Consider the following 15,000-nt stretch of genomic DNA (forward strand, 5'->3'; position numbering starts at 1 on the left):
AAACCTCTTGCTTGTAATTTTAGTGCTAGATTGGTGTACATGTTTCATTCTGCTACCAGCATTTAGTTTTTTAGGAAAATTACATGACACTGAGATAATATACCATATCCCTTTCATAATACTGTGGAGCCGAGTTTTCTGAAAATTGTTTCTCTGGAGGTCGGCCAGACATAATTTGACTACAGAGCTGTATGTTAGTTATACCAAGAAATGCCAAAGTAAAAGAAATATAAGGAATCCTTTTCTCTTAAGGTAAACCTTCAAATTTAAAGGTATAGCATTTCACATATCCCAAAATTAATGATGCTACAAGAAATATGTACTGCTTGACAGTTTCTTTGAGCAAATGAAATTAATCTTGTTAAAAAAAACGTAACACCATTGCATTCATATAGATTATTCAAGAGCAAGTAATAAGAATGAACAAAGAAAAGGCTGATAATTTTAATAGTTTACTGCTGAGCAAAACCAGCCAGAGTAATATATCCATTCAGGAAAATTCCCAAGCTTATGTATTTTGCCATTTCCCAGGGGAAACCAAAAGTAACAGCTCAAAAAGCAATAAATCTTTTTAAGTACGGAAAGAATTCAGAAATTCCAAGTCTCGGTTTGATTCCAAGCATGAAAGAAAGTGACGAGAATTGGTAAAATATGTTCAGTAGTTGGATATAAATATACTATGCATTCTAAAGAAGCTGTAAAATTGTGAACTTAGAAAAAACTAAAAGCATACAGAGGTAAATGATAAATATATAACCATGGATTGCTTGCGAAAGCATAATATAGCACTGTGCTCTACTTACGATGGCTCAACTTACTGTATATGAATCAAATACATGTGTGCACCATGTATGGTATACTTTTCTGTATAAATGTGTACATGCATGTATGAATATAGTTTTTTTTTAGATAAGCATAATTGTACTTTATTTTATTCATTTGTAAAAACAAAGCAACCTAGCCTCATTCAAGATATTGTACATGTGTGGTATTCCATGTGACCATGCTACTCTATGTAAATAAATTTTCACATTCTTTGTCGGTTTTACATTGGGTCAAGCTACATAAACCAATTTTAATTTTTTATGTAATGCTACATATTGGTCTTTTTTGCAGTTTTCCCCTTTAAATCCATGACCTTACTATGACCTGTATTACCACTTATTCAGTGACATTTACTTCTACCCCTAAATCTTACTTTCAAACTCAATCTACACTGAAATTATGTGTATTGTACATTATAATATATAATTTTGATATATTGGCTGACATCCCTTGTTTAACAGTTCCATAGTGATTCTAATGTTTACTTATAATTTAAGTCTAAGACTTAGCTAGGAAATAAAGTTTTTATGACATATGAATAAAATTTTCTCACAAACTTGTCAATCATATTGAGCACAGAATGGTTGTTGTTGTCCTGAGACTCGCCCATTTACTATCCGTTCATGCATACCTATTGGCCATTAGCTGGAAGGAACTACCCAGATTAGATCCCATAAAGCAGGAACAGAAGGAAAGGAAGCAGGAATATACACGATTTATGGTTTTATTAATAAAAACACCCATCAATCTTAATGAGCACATTACAGTAGTAGGGAAATTATGCTGTCAGAGAGACCCTCAACCTTTCTGAAGGCCTGATGGATCCAAAGGAGCAACACAAGTTACTATACTAGCAGCATACTCTAACATACTGATATAAGATATAACAATAACATTTAATAATAGAAGTAGCAAAGAGTCCAGAAATAAACTACCTGTACTATAAAATAAACAATTACAGTACGATCCTGTATTTCAGACATCAATTACAAGTAGCACAATAAGATGCACAGTAATTGATAATCAGACAAAAACAAAATAGTGAATAAAAATAAAGTAAAAAAAAAATATAGGCACTAAGACTTTGTGTAGAATGCGAAAAAGGACTACTTACCCTAAGGCTAAAAACCAACCAGTTCATATGGTAGTTAATAAAGTAAACAATACTGTACTACGTGGCAAACTTCAATCAATATTACATCAGAATGAAAACATATATAAATATGAACAATCATTGAATTAAAAAGTGAAAAATAAGGAAAAGCAAAACTCAATGAACACAGAAACTCAATGGAATCTAGGTAGAAAAAGCTTCATGTTACTACTAAACTACGAAACTCACTCAAAGTTCACGTGGCTCAATCCTCAAAATTTACCAGTGTTGATGTATACAATGGAAAATTATATTTCTTTTCTTCATCACCCCCACAAGTATGCCAATGAGCATGGTGTGGGTAAAGCTTATTTAGCATACCCAGTGGCCGTGTAATGTGTAGATTGTCTTTCATAGCAGTCTGCTTTTCTGGACAGAGTGCTTACTAAAGTATTAGTTAGCTTCAGCCTAATCAGGAATGTCTTCTGGTTTTGAAATACATTTATATGTTAATTGCTCAAAGGTGTTACTGCTGGAGGGTAAGGATCCTAATTTCTTTTGTATCATGTGTTGTGGGCAACAAAGTCCCTTATATCGTAGGTGTACAGAATTGAAAAATATTACCAGTCTTATGGAGGATTACGTTACGCCTTTTGTCAAAACAAGTTTGCGAGAGGACTCTAAACATAGGAAAAAATTAAATTTAAAATCTAGGGATCATACATAGATGACTAGTATAGTTGATTTAGGCAGTGAAGAGGATGCTTCAGCTCAAACAATTAAGGGAAGCTCTGAAGTTTAGTGATTCACTTAATTCCCAATTTCCTTTATTTCAAGGAAAAGTTTGCTTTGTTTATGCAATCTAAGAAGGCTAACGGTCTTTCTGGCAGTGGCAGTGTTTCTAACCTAACCTGCCCTGATCTGAATATTATGCTAACTCCTTAGGTTTTGTCCATTGGTTCTAGAGTACCATCTGGTTAGGGTTCTGTTGATATATGTGCATTACAGAGTCGGTTGCTTCCTTACAAGCCTCAATAAGAGAAAAAAGACTGGGTTAGAAGTCTGAATCCAGCCATCCTACCTCCCACTACAGCAAGTGCACATGAAGAACCTTCCTGTGCCATCATTAATAATATGGCATCCCATATTATACATAGCTACCAGGTGCACAGTTTTTCAATAAGCCCGTTCAGTCTAATAATCGGCTGTATCATGATTTGACTGGCAGTGCCCTAATAGCTCCTAATGTAGGTTAGGAAACTAGCAAGTCTCAAATTCCAACTACGAGTTTTGATGTTGGAGCTATTACCTCAAAGGGGAATGCTTTGAAATGAGTTAGTCGTTCCAGGGGGTTAGAACCCTGTGATACCTGATGATGATTTTCTTGTAATATCACTCGTAGAAATTTTATACAGTAGGAAGCTGCCGAAGAGACCTTCCATCAGGATGACATGGCTATCTCACTCAAAAATAGATTTTTCCTACGTCAAAATCTGTTGTATGTAATACCTATAAAAATGTATGATTTTTGAGACAAATCATTGATCTCATTTTTCTCGTGCAGCACAGTATGAGGCTGTCAAGAAAGTGATGTCTAGAAACCAAAGGAACTTTATCATTTATACCGACTTTATATTGTTTTATCTTAATGGGTCTTGGCTCTAGTATAAAATTGTGAATAACTAAATTTATTGGTATTCTGGGGCAATAGTTGATGTACCACTTTTAGGCAATTTGAGGTGACACAGTCAAATTGATGTCAGATAATGGACTTGAAAGTTGTGGTTCATGTTATTAGGAGTGATGCTACTTTCCATAATTTCTGTATGAATGTTCTTAGGAAAGAGTTTTGGCAGTAACTCATAAGAATATGAGATATAAATTAACAGAGTACCATTTAAGAGAAGCCTTTTTTTTTATAAGGATAGCTGGTTGGTAATCATATATGACTACCTGTGATGTTCTAGTTGAAATAGTTTTTGAGGTATGTAATTTTCATGTTGATTAGGGTGCATTAGAGTTCTTTTTGGTATCTCTGCCCTTACGACAATTGGTTATTTATTAATCCTCTCTCAATTTCTGTTGGGTGTAGAAAGGATGAAGGAAGTCCTCTCTATCTTTAGGTATCAATCCTTAAGCTACTAGGCATAAAGCCAGACTTGTCTGGTTAGTTGGTGTAAATTGCTAAGTTAGGAATTTTGGTTTGGTTAATTTCTTCCCCTTATTTAGTCTCCTCCTTCAGAGTGTGGTATTTTTCCATGTGAACCTTGCGTGAGATTGATAAATACTGTAACTGGTATCTTAATACAGTAATAGAATTGGTTCTTTCTAGACTCGCCTGGGGTTCACATAATTCCCTACCCCCAGCTCCCTACTAATTGGTGATGTCAAGTGGTTGTTGAATGTAAACTAACTTCACATATAGGGAAAATGGGAAATCTAGCAAGCTTGAAGGAGGAAGTCATGTGAACCATGGGTGAGTATATACACAACTAATTCAATTATTAAAATTACATTATTCAGTCATTTTGTAAGAAAGAAAATGTGAAAAATAATTAAATTTTATGATGAAGAAAGAAAATATCAAAACGTTATTGAAAAGAAAACTAGATAGGAATTAAATATACAACTAAAGACTGTCTTGGTGAAGCTGGGGAGATTCTCAACCACAGCAAGTCAACTGACATGCAAACTAAGATAAGGGATGGGCAGTTTCCTTCAACTAATGATCCACAGACACATACATATGCTCACTATCATTTACAGCTCTCCCTCTTTTTCAAGAAGACTTCAAATAGGCCATGTCTTAGAATACTCCAACTATGATTTCAACTCAATATGATTGATGGGTTTGCTATGAACAATAAAATAAAATACAAATTTGTTATCAATTCTAATAAATATATTCAGACAAATTGTACTAAAGAGCTACCTACAGCTGTAAGAAGCTGATTATTTACGTAAAATCTTGAAAATTATGCAATTTCTTAGCTGCTCAAAAGCTACATGATTTTAGATTTTCACCACTTTGATTGCAAGACAATTGCCAAGTTTGACTTTCTCAATGATACTTCTAAGTTTGTTTGTCCAAAGATAATTGTTAGGCTTTAATTTCTTTACACTGTGAAGAAAAATATGCAAATTGACAATAATTTTAATGTCTATTATTCCCTTTACTTTCAAACTACACAACTCACTACCATACGTGTTCCCAAAGTTCTATGAATATCTTCCTTTTAGGAAGAGTGAGAGGAAGAGTTCATTTATTCAAATGAAGGATTTTTACTACAATCTCAGTTTTTTTTATTATCCTAAAAGTAATACTATTATGGTAGTTGAGATTTTATGGTAAAAGATACATAAGAAGGTTCTGGATGTAAGTGTATATTTGTTAAAGGGATTTTTAAAACTGAAATCTGGATTCTTTTACATCCCACCTCTGGTGCTTAAGTTTCCCACTAACTAGAAAAAAGTATGGAAAATTGACATAGAAAAACTAAACTACTAACACATGAGGGCAGTTGCCGACAAAGAATGTCACATATTGATATGTTGAGATGTTCACTGGTAATTACAGTGCAATGCACATGCAATGATTGAAAAAATAAATGCCTTCTTATTTGCAAAAATTACATAAGGGCCTATGTATATGGAAACATGCCCTTTAAGTACTGTAATGCCTTTAAAATAGGCATATTGTTTGATAACCATCAATATTTTATACAGTACTATTTATATATATGTATATATATATATATATATATATATATATATACATATATATATATATATATATATATATATATATATATTTAATTAATTTTTAAACTCCAATGAGGCAACATGTTTTCTACCACTCATGTACTGTTACTCAATAGAGACATGTATTGTTTATTCAATGAATAAAATATTTGACTTGAAAAGAGTGAATTTATGTCCATTATCAGAGATCCTTCTGCGGGCATGTGTGTAGGTCCATATAAAACAATGTAAAAAAAATGAGAACAATCACATGGAGATAAAATACAAAATATCAAGGAAAATTCCTGAGGTAAAACAAAGAGGCCAAAAGCAAAATTGAAAATTATAAGCAAGGACTGTAAATTGTAAGGAATGACTGAAAATGAAAGAAAAAATGTACGAAAAACCAAAATGCAATAAAAAAAAAAAAGCAATAAGCAAAGGTACGAGGAAACATAATCTTGGGATACCACACAGCCACTCCACCGAATAGTAAAACCAATGTCTCTTCTGTCTTCCATCGACAGACTTCACAAAATCTGTATGATTTAAATTATCCTACAAACAATAATACATGTACTAAACTACAAAATTTATAACTCTTCTTCTTGTAACAAATCCTTTACATATACTGTGAATATTTGTGTTTTTGTGTTTAGGTCTGTGTATAATAAATATTTGTGTACCAAAACTCATGTCCTAGCGGCAACATGTTCATCAACATAATCATGCATAAAGTTTACAGAATTTTGAAAGTCAACGTGTTTCACCACATCACTGTTACTTCCACAACTACTAGTGAATGCAAAAATAGTGAACTATAGTTTATTACTAAGCATTAGTTTAATTAGTCTCTAAAAATGGTGTAAATACTTTAATTACTATTTTCATGCTACTGCTTTAAACATCAAATGAACATATAACACATATCAGCAACATTAAATTCATAAAAAAATCCACACATTATTACCATAGACAGATAACAGCTCAAGTATCTTAACATATATGAAGTTTTATAAAATGTCATCTATTTAATCCTCTCTGAACAAAAATGTCTCCAATCTAACTTTAATTACTACTCTATTCATTGGTTCTGCCATTCATTTAGTTCATTAGATCACATTCACTGCATTCAACCTCTCGTATAATTTTTCTCAACTTGCTCCCTTCTCTTTATTACACAGAAAATCATTTGATTATTTTCCATACCCAAAAAGGACATACTGAAAGGGTCATTTAAATTGTCAATATCAATTTTAAATGCATTCCTAAAAACTGAACTGTAGCTATACTAAAGCAATTATAGGGACAAAAAAATATTAAACCACTTAAACCTTTTGTAATCAATATCTGTCTAATCCAATTTATATTTTGGAAATGTTTGAAACATAGCATCATTCTAAATAATATATTAATAAGATATCATAAGCATTACTTACTCTTCTTCAGCCTTTGGTTCTTCTTCTGCAACTGCTCCTTCTTCGCCCTCTGGCCCCGGTAAAGCTGGTATTGCTAACGGTACTAACGGTCCTGATTTTGCCTCTTCCTTTTCTTCATCCTGCAAATGCAAGAGCAAATAGTTATTATTTTATTTCTGTGGTTATAATGTTAATTCAGTTAATTCTTTGTAAGAGAAAAATTAAACACCAATTTCACCAGAGTAATGAATTTCCAAGTCTTTTACTGAATAAGTGTAAAAATCCAGTACTATATTTATTGTATTTTAGAAAATGTGAATATACTGTTTATTGTACAGTTGCACATAAAAGGCTAGTGTATTTGTAAAATGGCTTGCATGCTGGCGAGCAATAATATAATAAGAAATATTTTTAAACAATATTTCATGTAGCCTACAAGTTTATTGATATAAAAAATAATGTTTAACATGTTATCTTCAAGTTTTCATAAATATTTTCTGGGCTTGACCTGTGTCGCCCAGTGAAATGCTCACTATAGCACCATTTCTAATCTCATATTAGATTTTTCTGTATGGGAGGAAAAGTTTACTTAGGATTAAGTACAACATATTTTGAGACATGAATGGGAATAAATTGGAATAAGGAAATGCTCTCACCTACACTAATGTCTACAGAGGCCAGATCTAACAAAAGATTTATGGACAATGAATCACTAATCAGCCATATCAATCAGTGGCAACTGCATATTGAACACGTTTATCTCCACAAATATCAAAACATTATATGTACATTACCTTTACAGTAGGAGGTCCTTGCATCAGTCCCATGAGAGCTACACAAACTTTCTGAAGAACGTAAAATACTCCAAAACAACTGTGATACAGGAGGAGGAAAAGCAACTTGCAGAACCCAACAGCCAATTCAGTCGGTGTCATTTGTTTGATTTCTTTAATCTTTTTCTTTACATTAGAAGGAGCAAACACTGATAATCCTTCCAAAATCTGGTCCTTGACACCACCAATCTTTGACTTTATTAGATCCATGCCAGTCCTAATTAAACAACAAGGAAAGAAAGTTGCTTTTCATAACAAAGATAAAAGATTGGAGCTATAAGCAGTTTTTCAAAAACTGCCCATATAAAATGAAAAATATTTGCAAGTTTGCAGCACGATGAAAGTAAACATCAAAAGAAATCTTTTTTAAATTTGGTATGTTATTTTATCAATTTAAGTAGATATATTGTAATTACTGTAACTATATTTTCAAAACCCAGATAATGCTGCTATTTCTCATAAAAATTGAAAACATGATACTCTTTTTTTATTTACTGTATACTTAACTTTCCTCCTTAACTATGTATTGGTGAATGATAGTATAAATCTTGACAGGAAACATGAGAAAATATATAAAAAGTGGTGAAATAAAATAAAATAAAAGCTAGTCAGGTGGGATTCATAATTCTGAATGTAAAAAGGAAAATATACCTGACAAATAAAGTAAGATGAAAAGGTTATCATATATCAATCAACAGTACAACTTACTTTTCTTCCTCTTCTTCACTAAGATATTTCAGACCATCTGCTGCTGATTTCTTGGCCATGGCATCCTCTTCTTCCTCCATAAGAGCTGCAGCATGCTGCATTTCAAAGATGGCATCCTCACAGAAGTTAACAAAAGCTTCAAGTTTTTCCTTATCTCCCTCAGTTACCACATCAAAGAAGAAGTTCCTCTTGGAGTCCTTGATTTGAGGCTTTTCCCATTGGTCAATATTCTCTTCCTTGATCTCAAAGTAGACACGTTCAATGCGCTTTGAACTGCCCATGATCTCAATACGACCCAAGAAGAGCTCAAAATAGTTAAGAACAGAACCAGCAGTCTGCAAGATTAGTGAGATCAAGAATCAATCAAATGAGCCCACACCTTAAAAAGGAACTCTGCAGTAATTTGACATATACACATGATTTATATGAAATGTGTAATTATATAGAATGATGTGGATTAAAAGCTTTGTGGGGATATGTTCCTATGATTATACAACTAAAGCTATATATTTCCATAAAAAAACTCTTACCTCAAGGAATCTTGCAAGACGTGGGTCATTTGGCATGTGTTCGGAAAGGTTGGTGAGAAGGACAGCCAGGTTGAAACCGATATCTTTAGCAGGATTATGGAAACGTTCAGTGAATTCCACATAATCAATTTTACCATCATGGTTTGTATCACAACACATCAGAAGGAAGTTGATTTCTTCTCTGGAATGATATAGGGAAAAATTACATATTCCTATAGGTATTTTTGCTACTTGACAAAATATACTTTAAAAGTACTTGTAATTTATATTTTTTCTAGCTATACAAGCCTGAGTCTTTTGAAGTAAGGATATATCTTCAGTGGCACTGGAACAGCCATTGAATTATTACCAAGGTAGTTAGTTAAAGAAAGATGGCACTCCCTGTCCATCCTCCTGTTTGGCCTTGGGGATGACAAAGGAGCGTGAGAAATTAAATCTAAAGGACTCAGGTTTGTATAGCTAGGAAAAATACGAATTACTTTTAAAATTTGTTCCTACACATACACAAAACTTTCGTTCTTTAAAATAGATAGACTAACTCATTAATGGAAGGAAATACCTTAGAACCAAACTGATAGGTTATTTTCTTCCCTGGACATGTCCTCTTTCCTGGCCCATTACATGAGCAAGGAAGGTGACTAACAACCTCCTAACATCTAACCATAAGTGTGGAAACTGTTAAATCATTGGCCAGTACTTTACTAGTTTAAACGTTAGCTACTAGCCTTGAACTTGCAATAACAGACTAAGAGGGGGTAAGGGGTGTAAGGCCCCCCTGATAATCCGTTGTATCCACAAAACGTTTTCCAAAGCATAGAAAAATTATACCAAATTTTATAGGCTAAAGGCCTATCCTATATATTGTTTATGCCCAACATGTAGGTAACATCGAAACGAGTAGCTGAGATTAACATGCTTTTGTTTTTCACCTTTGGATGACATAATCAAATTATGTAAATTAAATGAAACTCACTAAAACAAAGAGTACATCAAGCATGGGCCTTTTAAAAAAAAAATTAATGCAGCACCAGAAAACACTAGCAAGTAATCTGAGAACTACTACCACTACTTTCCCTACATCTAAGTGAAAGAAAATTGTAAAATCATGGGATTGAATTATTTTGTTGTTGTGGCTGAGGAAGATGCAAAGTCCCTACTGCCATGCCATACTTCCATGAAATTGAGCCTCATTAATATTATCAATGTACTGTAGCCTAAAGTAACAATGTTATCCTCAGTGTTGCCCAACTGGAGGAGCACTTCGGGGATACATTTACAGGAATGGGGAAGCTCAAGTTTGAGAGAGTTAAAGTGTAAAACCAGTGATCCAAAACCAAGACCCTGCCTCATTCTATGTGTCCTAACACCAAGAAGCAAATTACGCATGAAGAGGAATAGAACATCATTGAAACTCCAACTGGTCCAACACCCTGAGTGTTGATATTTTTTGTCATTTATAAGTCAACCCTCTAGCCTGTTTCATTTGTGTGTCAACTTGAAAGTGGCAAACATGGCCATCAAAAGGGAACAGCACCCATTCCAGATGCTTAATGATCATGCTGTGTTTAAGATCGGAGATGATATCATATGCTATGGAAGTGATACCAGAAATCACCTGAATAACATATGAGAGCTATTAATTAGCATCAGATAACCAAATCTCACTCTAAATGAAGTGGTAATTTGAAAAGGCAACATTAGAGTTCTATGGTCATGTGTTCATAGCTGATGGACTGAGTTCAAGTCCAAGCAAAGTTTGATGGACTGAGTTCAAGTCATAGCAAAGTTCAGGCTGTAATAGGCAAGGGTCCTCAGAAGAAAGCATCAGAGGTGCACAGTTTACTTAGGCATGCAAAATTGCTGTGATCAGTTTTATTCCTGACTACACTACACTCACGCAATCTCCGAGAGCTAAACAAAACTGAGTCTCCATGGTCATCGAAGGGGAAAAACCAGAGGGCATTTGACTGTGTCAAGATGGCTCTCACCGAAACAAACGACACTAGGATATCTTGACACTACAAAGGAGCTAGAAGTATAGGTGAACACCTGTCCTGAGCATTTCTGCTATGCTTACGCAGAGCATCCAGGTTCCAGGGATCACCACATTGTACACTTTGCAATTCACACTATCACTCCGATGGAGGAGCATTATTCACAGATTAAGCATGAGGTGCTTAATCTTCACTTTAAAAATTACCAATATAGATCACACTTCAAAATCTTTTAAGCGTTAGTGTTAAGAAATAGTCTTGAAAACAGAGTCTCACTTGACAGCAATGTCAACTATGTCTCTCTGACATCTACTCTACGTAGAAGCCACAGCTGCAGTGACATCAGGCAAGCAAAACTTGCTTATAGCATCTTCGAGAAACATGGTATGTGCATATGAGTGACAGGTGTAAATCCATTGAGATATTAACAGCTGTTTTTGTCTAAAGGACAAACTGCACACCAGCAAAGACTGAAATTTTGTTTAGAAGCATCAGAATTGCGATTTCAAGCTCAGTATAACAGCACATAGTGAATGTAACCCATATGTATCATCAACAACTGGTGAAAGCCTAGTTCATCCTTCGGGAAAGTGTGGTTTTGGAGTAATTACAGACTCAAACTGGAGACTATTAACAGCTGTATGACCTGTTAGTGCATAAAGATTTTTTTTAAATCTCCAGGTTTCCTAATATTGTCTGGACAATTCTTATAATCTCTAAAATATATAAGTATATTTCAATTTCATTTTTAAGGCACCAAAGGCTGAGCCATCAATGAACTTTGGTCAGTTGTAAAATGGACAGTACAGTATATCATGGTAGTCATAGATGACTGTAATTGTCAACCATTTGTTAAAGTTCAGAGTTCAACTTCTGCAAGTACTTCAATTCCTAAATTGGACAGTATCTTGACCATAAGAGGCATTCATAAAGTAATTGGCACAGATAACCACCCATCTTTCAACAGTGAAGAGTTCCACAGTTAAGCAGATCAAACAGAATTTAAGCCAAGGAAAATTTCACCATTTTGGCTGTCCCTGAGCCAATGGTTAAGTGGAAATATTTATTAGTAAAGCAAACTTAGAGACAACTACCATTGCTCAACATGGTGATTGGCAACATAACTGGAATGAAGTCTTGCATACATATTGGGCCACATTACACAGCTCTACTGTTGAGTCGCCTGTAAAACTACTATTTGGTCAGTCAATCACAACTAAACTGGAAAAGACTGTGGTTAGTCATGATGACATTGTTTTATGTAAGAAATGTAAGACATCAAAGTACAAATTAATGCATTATCATGATGCCTAGAGTTAAATTAAACCTTGTGAGGTCAAAGTGGGAGACAGTGTCATAGTGCATGACAACACAGGGAAGAGATCACTGCCTCCATACTAGGACAAAACGTCACATGTAGAATCCAAACATACCCATGTTTGATTGTCACAGGCTCTGGTGGACACAAATCACCAAGAATGTGTCATGCTTCAAGAAGATTAATTCTACAAGGGATCAGATGTAATTGCCATCTAAGAGTGAGGGGGAATAGGATGAATACGATTCAGTGCCAGTACCACAATTTTCTTTAACTGGAACTCATTCACATGTACCCACATGTCCTTAGGCAGCTCACAGGACAAGTCTTTGAACCTCAGTCACTCCAAAATAACCTGATGTGCAACATGCACTAATATCTATCAGAACCAGAAAAGTTCCAGAGCATTACAATCACTATCTCATGGGAAAGTGATAAGTTATGCTAATTGAGCAATTGTATTAATGTAGGCCCACCTCATGACTCCAAGTCATGAGTTACGGGAGATTTTGCTTTGATATAAGGACTTTATTACTTCACCACTTCTTTGATATCAAAATATCATATGCAAGTTTTTGCTTGAAGATGTGTTCAAACTGGATTTTCAGTTTTGTACATGACACTTAATGGTTAATTCATAATTTTTTGAGTTTTGAGTTTGAAGCTCTTTCACCTATTTCTTTTGTAAATTTCAGTCTTCTAACGTTGTCTAGACAGTTTTATAGTCCCTAGAATATAAAAGTAGGAATGTAATACCTTAATGTTTTGGCAGAAAACACCCTGGTTTTGTTTAGTCTTATAGTCTTGGATATGGGCTCTTCACAGTAACGTGTTGGCTACCAGGTGGACAAAACAAATCGTTTGCACTTTTCTGATGACATACTATTATTCCACCTGAAACAGGACACTTATCACCTAGGAATTGGTTTTCAGTCCACCTGATACTGCTATAAACAGCAGTCACAATTGCACAGGTCTCATCTTGCTAACCAATGCCATAGGTACCATTCAGTAAAAAAAACTCCAAAGCAAGTTAAAGGTGACCAGCAATCATGATTGCTAGCAAACTACACAGTTACCGGCCTGGCACACTCTATAATGGCATATGAGTAGTGTAGACGTTAGCCATATCAGCCTACCATACGGTGTTAAAAAGCGGTCCGAAGTAGGACCTTTGAACTGCAAATGATAACCCAGCGGTGTTGTCGCCCAGGCTCACAATCACTAACAGACACCAATCGATGTGTGACCTACGTATTGGCATGATGGTGTAATGTGAATACAGTAATACCCTTATCAACCTACCATATGATACTCGAGATTACTCTGGTTAGGACAGTTTACCTGCAACTGATGAAACAGTAGTGGCTGTCACACCAGGCTCCCGAGGGCTAATCAACCCCTAAGGTACTAGTTGATGCGTTAGTGCTGCATTAGCATGAGGCTTTTAGAGTGAATCATTACCACATTAGTCTACCGTACAGTGCTGGAGATCAGTCCAGGTAGGACTGCTCATCTGCAAATGATGAAACATTAGTGGCTTTAACACCAGGCTCACAACTGCTTGACCCTGAAACTACTAGTTACCGGTGATTTCTGTAAAACACAAAATGTGTACCACAGTAGCGAACATTCTTCCATATCAAAATAGGAATGAGAAGGGGGTGCATACATTTCCACCCTACCCTGAACTATATTGTTAATGTTCAATCAAGAGTAGAACTGCTCACTTGCTCCTGGTGCAACAGTGGTAACTGTAACACTGGCTCTGCTTGCTTGACTGACTCCACAGGTATCAGTTAGCAATTGAGTACCATCACACCCCTGCTAAGAAGATGAATTCTAATTTCCCTTACCAACCATTCTTCCTTCACAGAGGAGTCAAAGTCTGGGAAACCAATAATGACTGTGCTGCCTCTGAGGAGGAGGCTACAACAGCTCCCTTGAGGAAGAAGATAGAACAGTTTCTTCTGCCACAGCAGAAACCACTACATTGGGAGGTTATGCCATAAGGGAAGCACCAAGAACCCTTACTGATGATGGAACACAGGATCACAATCTGAGGAACCGTGTTGGTGTCAAGTGAACCTGCCAGATGAATAATTATCCCTATGAAGCATGCAGGTATAGCAAAACTCTCTTCAAAACGGATAACTCCCTCCCAAGGCAAAGAAACTACCCTGATGTCAAATAATTCACTCCCTGAGTTCATAGATTTTACTCATCGGAAGGACACCAAAAAGGTTGGGACTGTTTGGGGCCATGACTTCACAAAGGTACACAATACATAGGGTTCTGAAGGTTTGTATCCTCAAAGGAACAAAATTTACTTAATCACATGCCTACCCATCAAAGCCTTTTTGCTTAAAAGTGAGAGAAAAAAAAAAACACTTATTACAAACGTTACAAAAAATCCCTCAGGCGAGAGAGGGAAATGGTATGTCTGTACTTGTTATGACCAAAGATAAAAGTGGCCATTCTGTGACAGGCAGGAGGGTGGGGCTTCCTCCTTGGGCCACCTGTTGTTAAAAAACTACCAT

At 35.2% G+C, this 15,000-nt stretch overlaps 1 protein-coding gene across 1 annotated transcript in view; it reads right to left on the reverse strand.

The window, feature by feature from the left end:
• Positions 1-15,000, reverse strand: part of RyR (Ryanodine receptor) — a 252,525-nt gene that overhangs the window by 50,811 nt on the left and 186,714 nt on the right. The window contains exons 76-79 of the mRNA XM_068355236.1: positions 9,149-9,329; positions 8,619-8,953; positions 7,872-8,127; positions 7,099-7,217 (exon numbers count right to left, since the gene is read on the reverse strand). Coding sequence (XP_068211337.1) covers positions 7,099-7,217; positions 7,872-8,127; positions 8,619-8,953; positions 9,149-9,329 — 891 coding nt within the window. The remainder of the gene's footprint in view (positions 1-7,098; positions 7,218-7,871; positions 8,128-8,618; positions 8,954-9,148; positions 9,330-15,000) is intronic.

The sequence above is a fragment of the Palaemon carinicauda genome, chromosome 31 (assembly GCF_036898095.1).
Source record: "Palaemon carinicauda isolate YSFRI2023 chromosome 31, ASM3689809v2, whole genome shotgun sequence".
Lineage (NCBI taxonomy): Eukaryota > Metazoa > Arthropoda > Malacostraca > Decapoda > Palaemonidae > Palaemon > Palaemon carinicauda.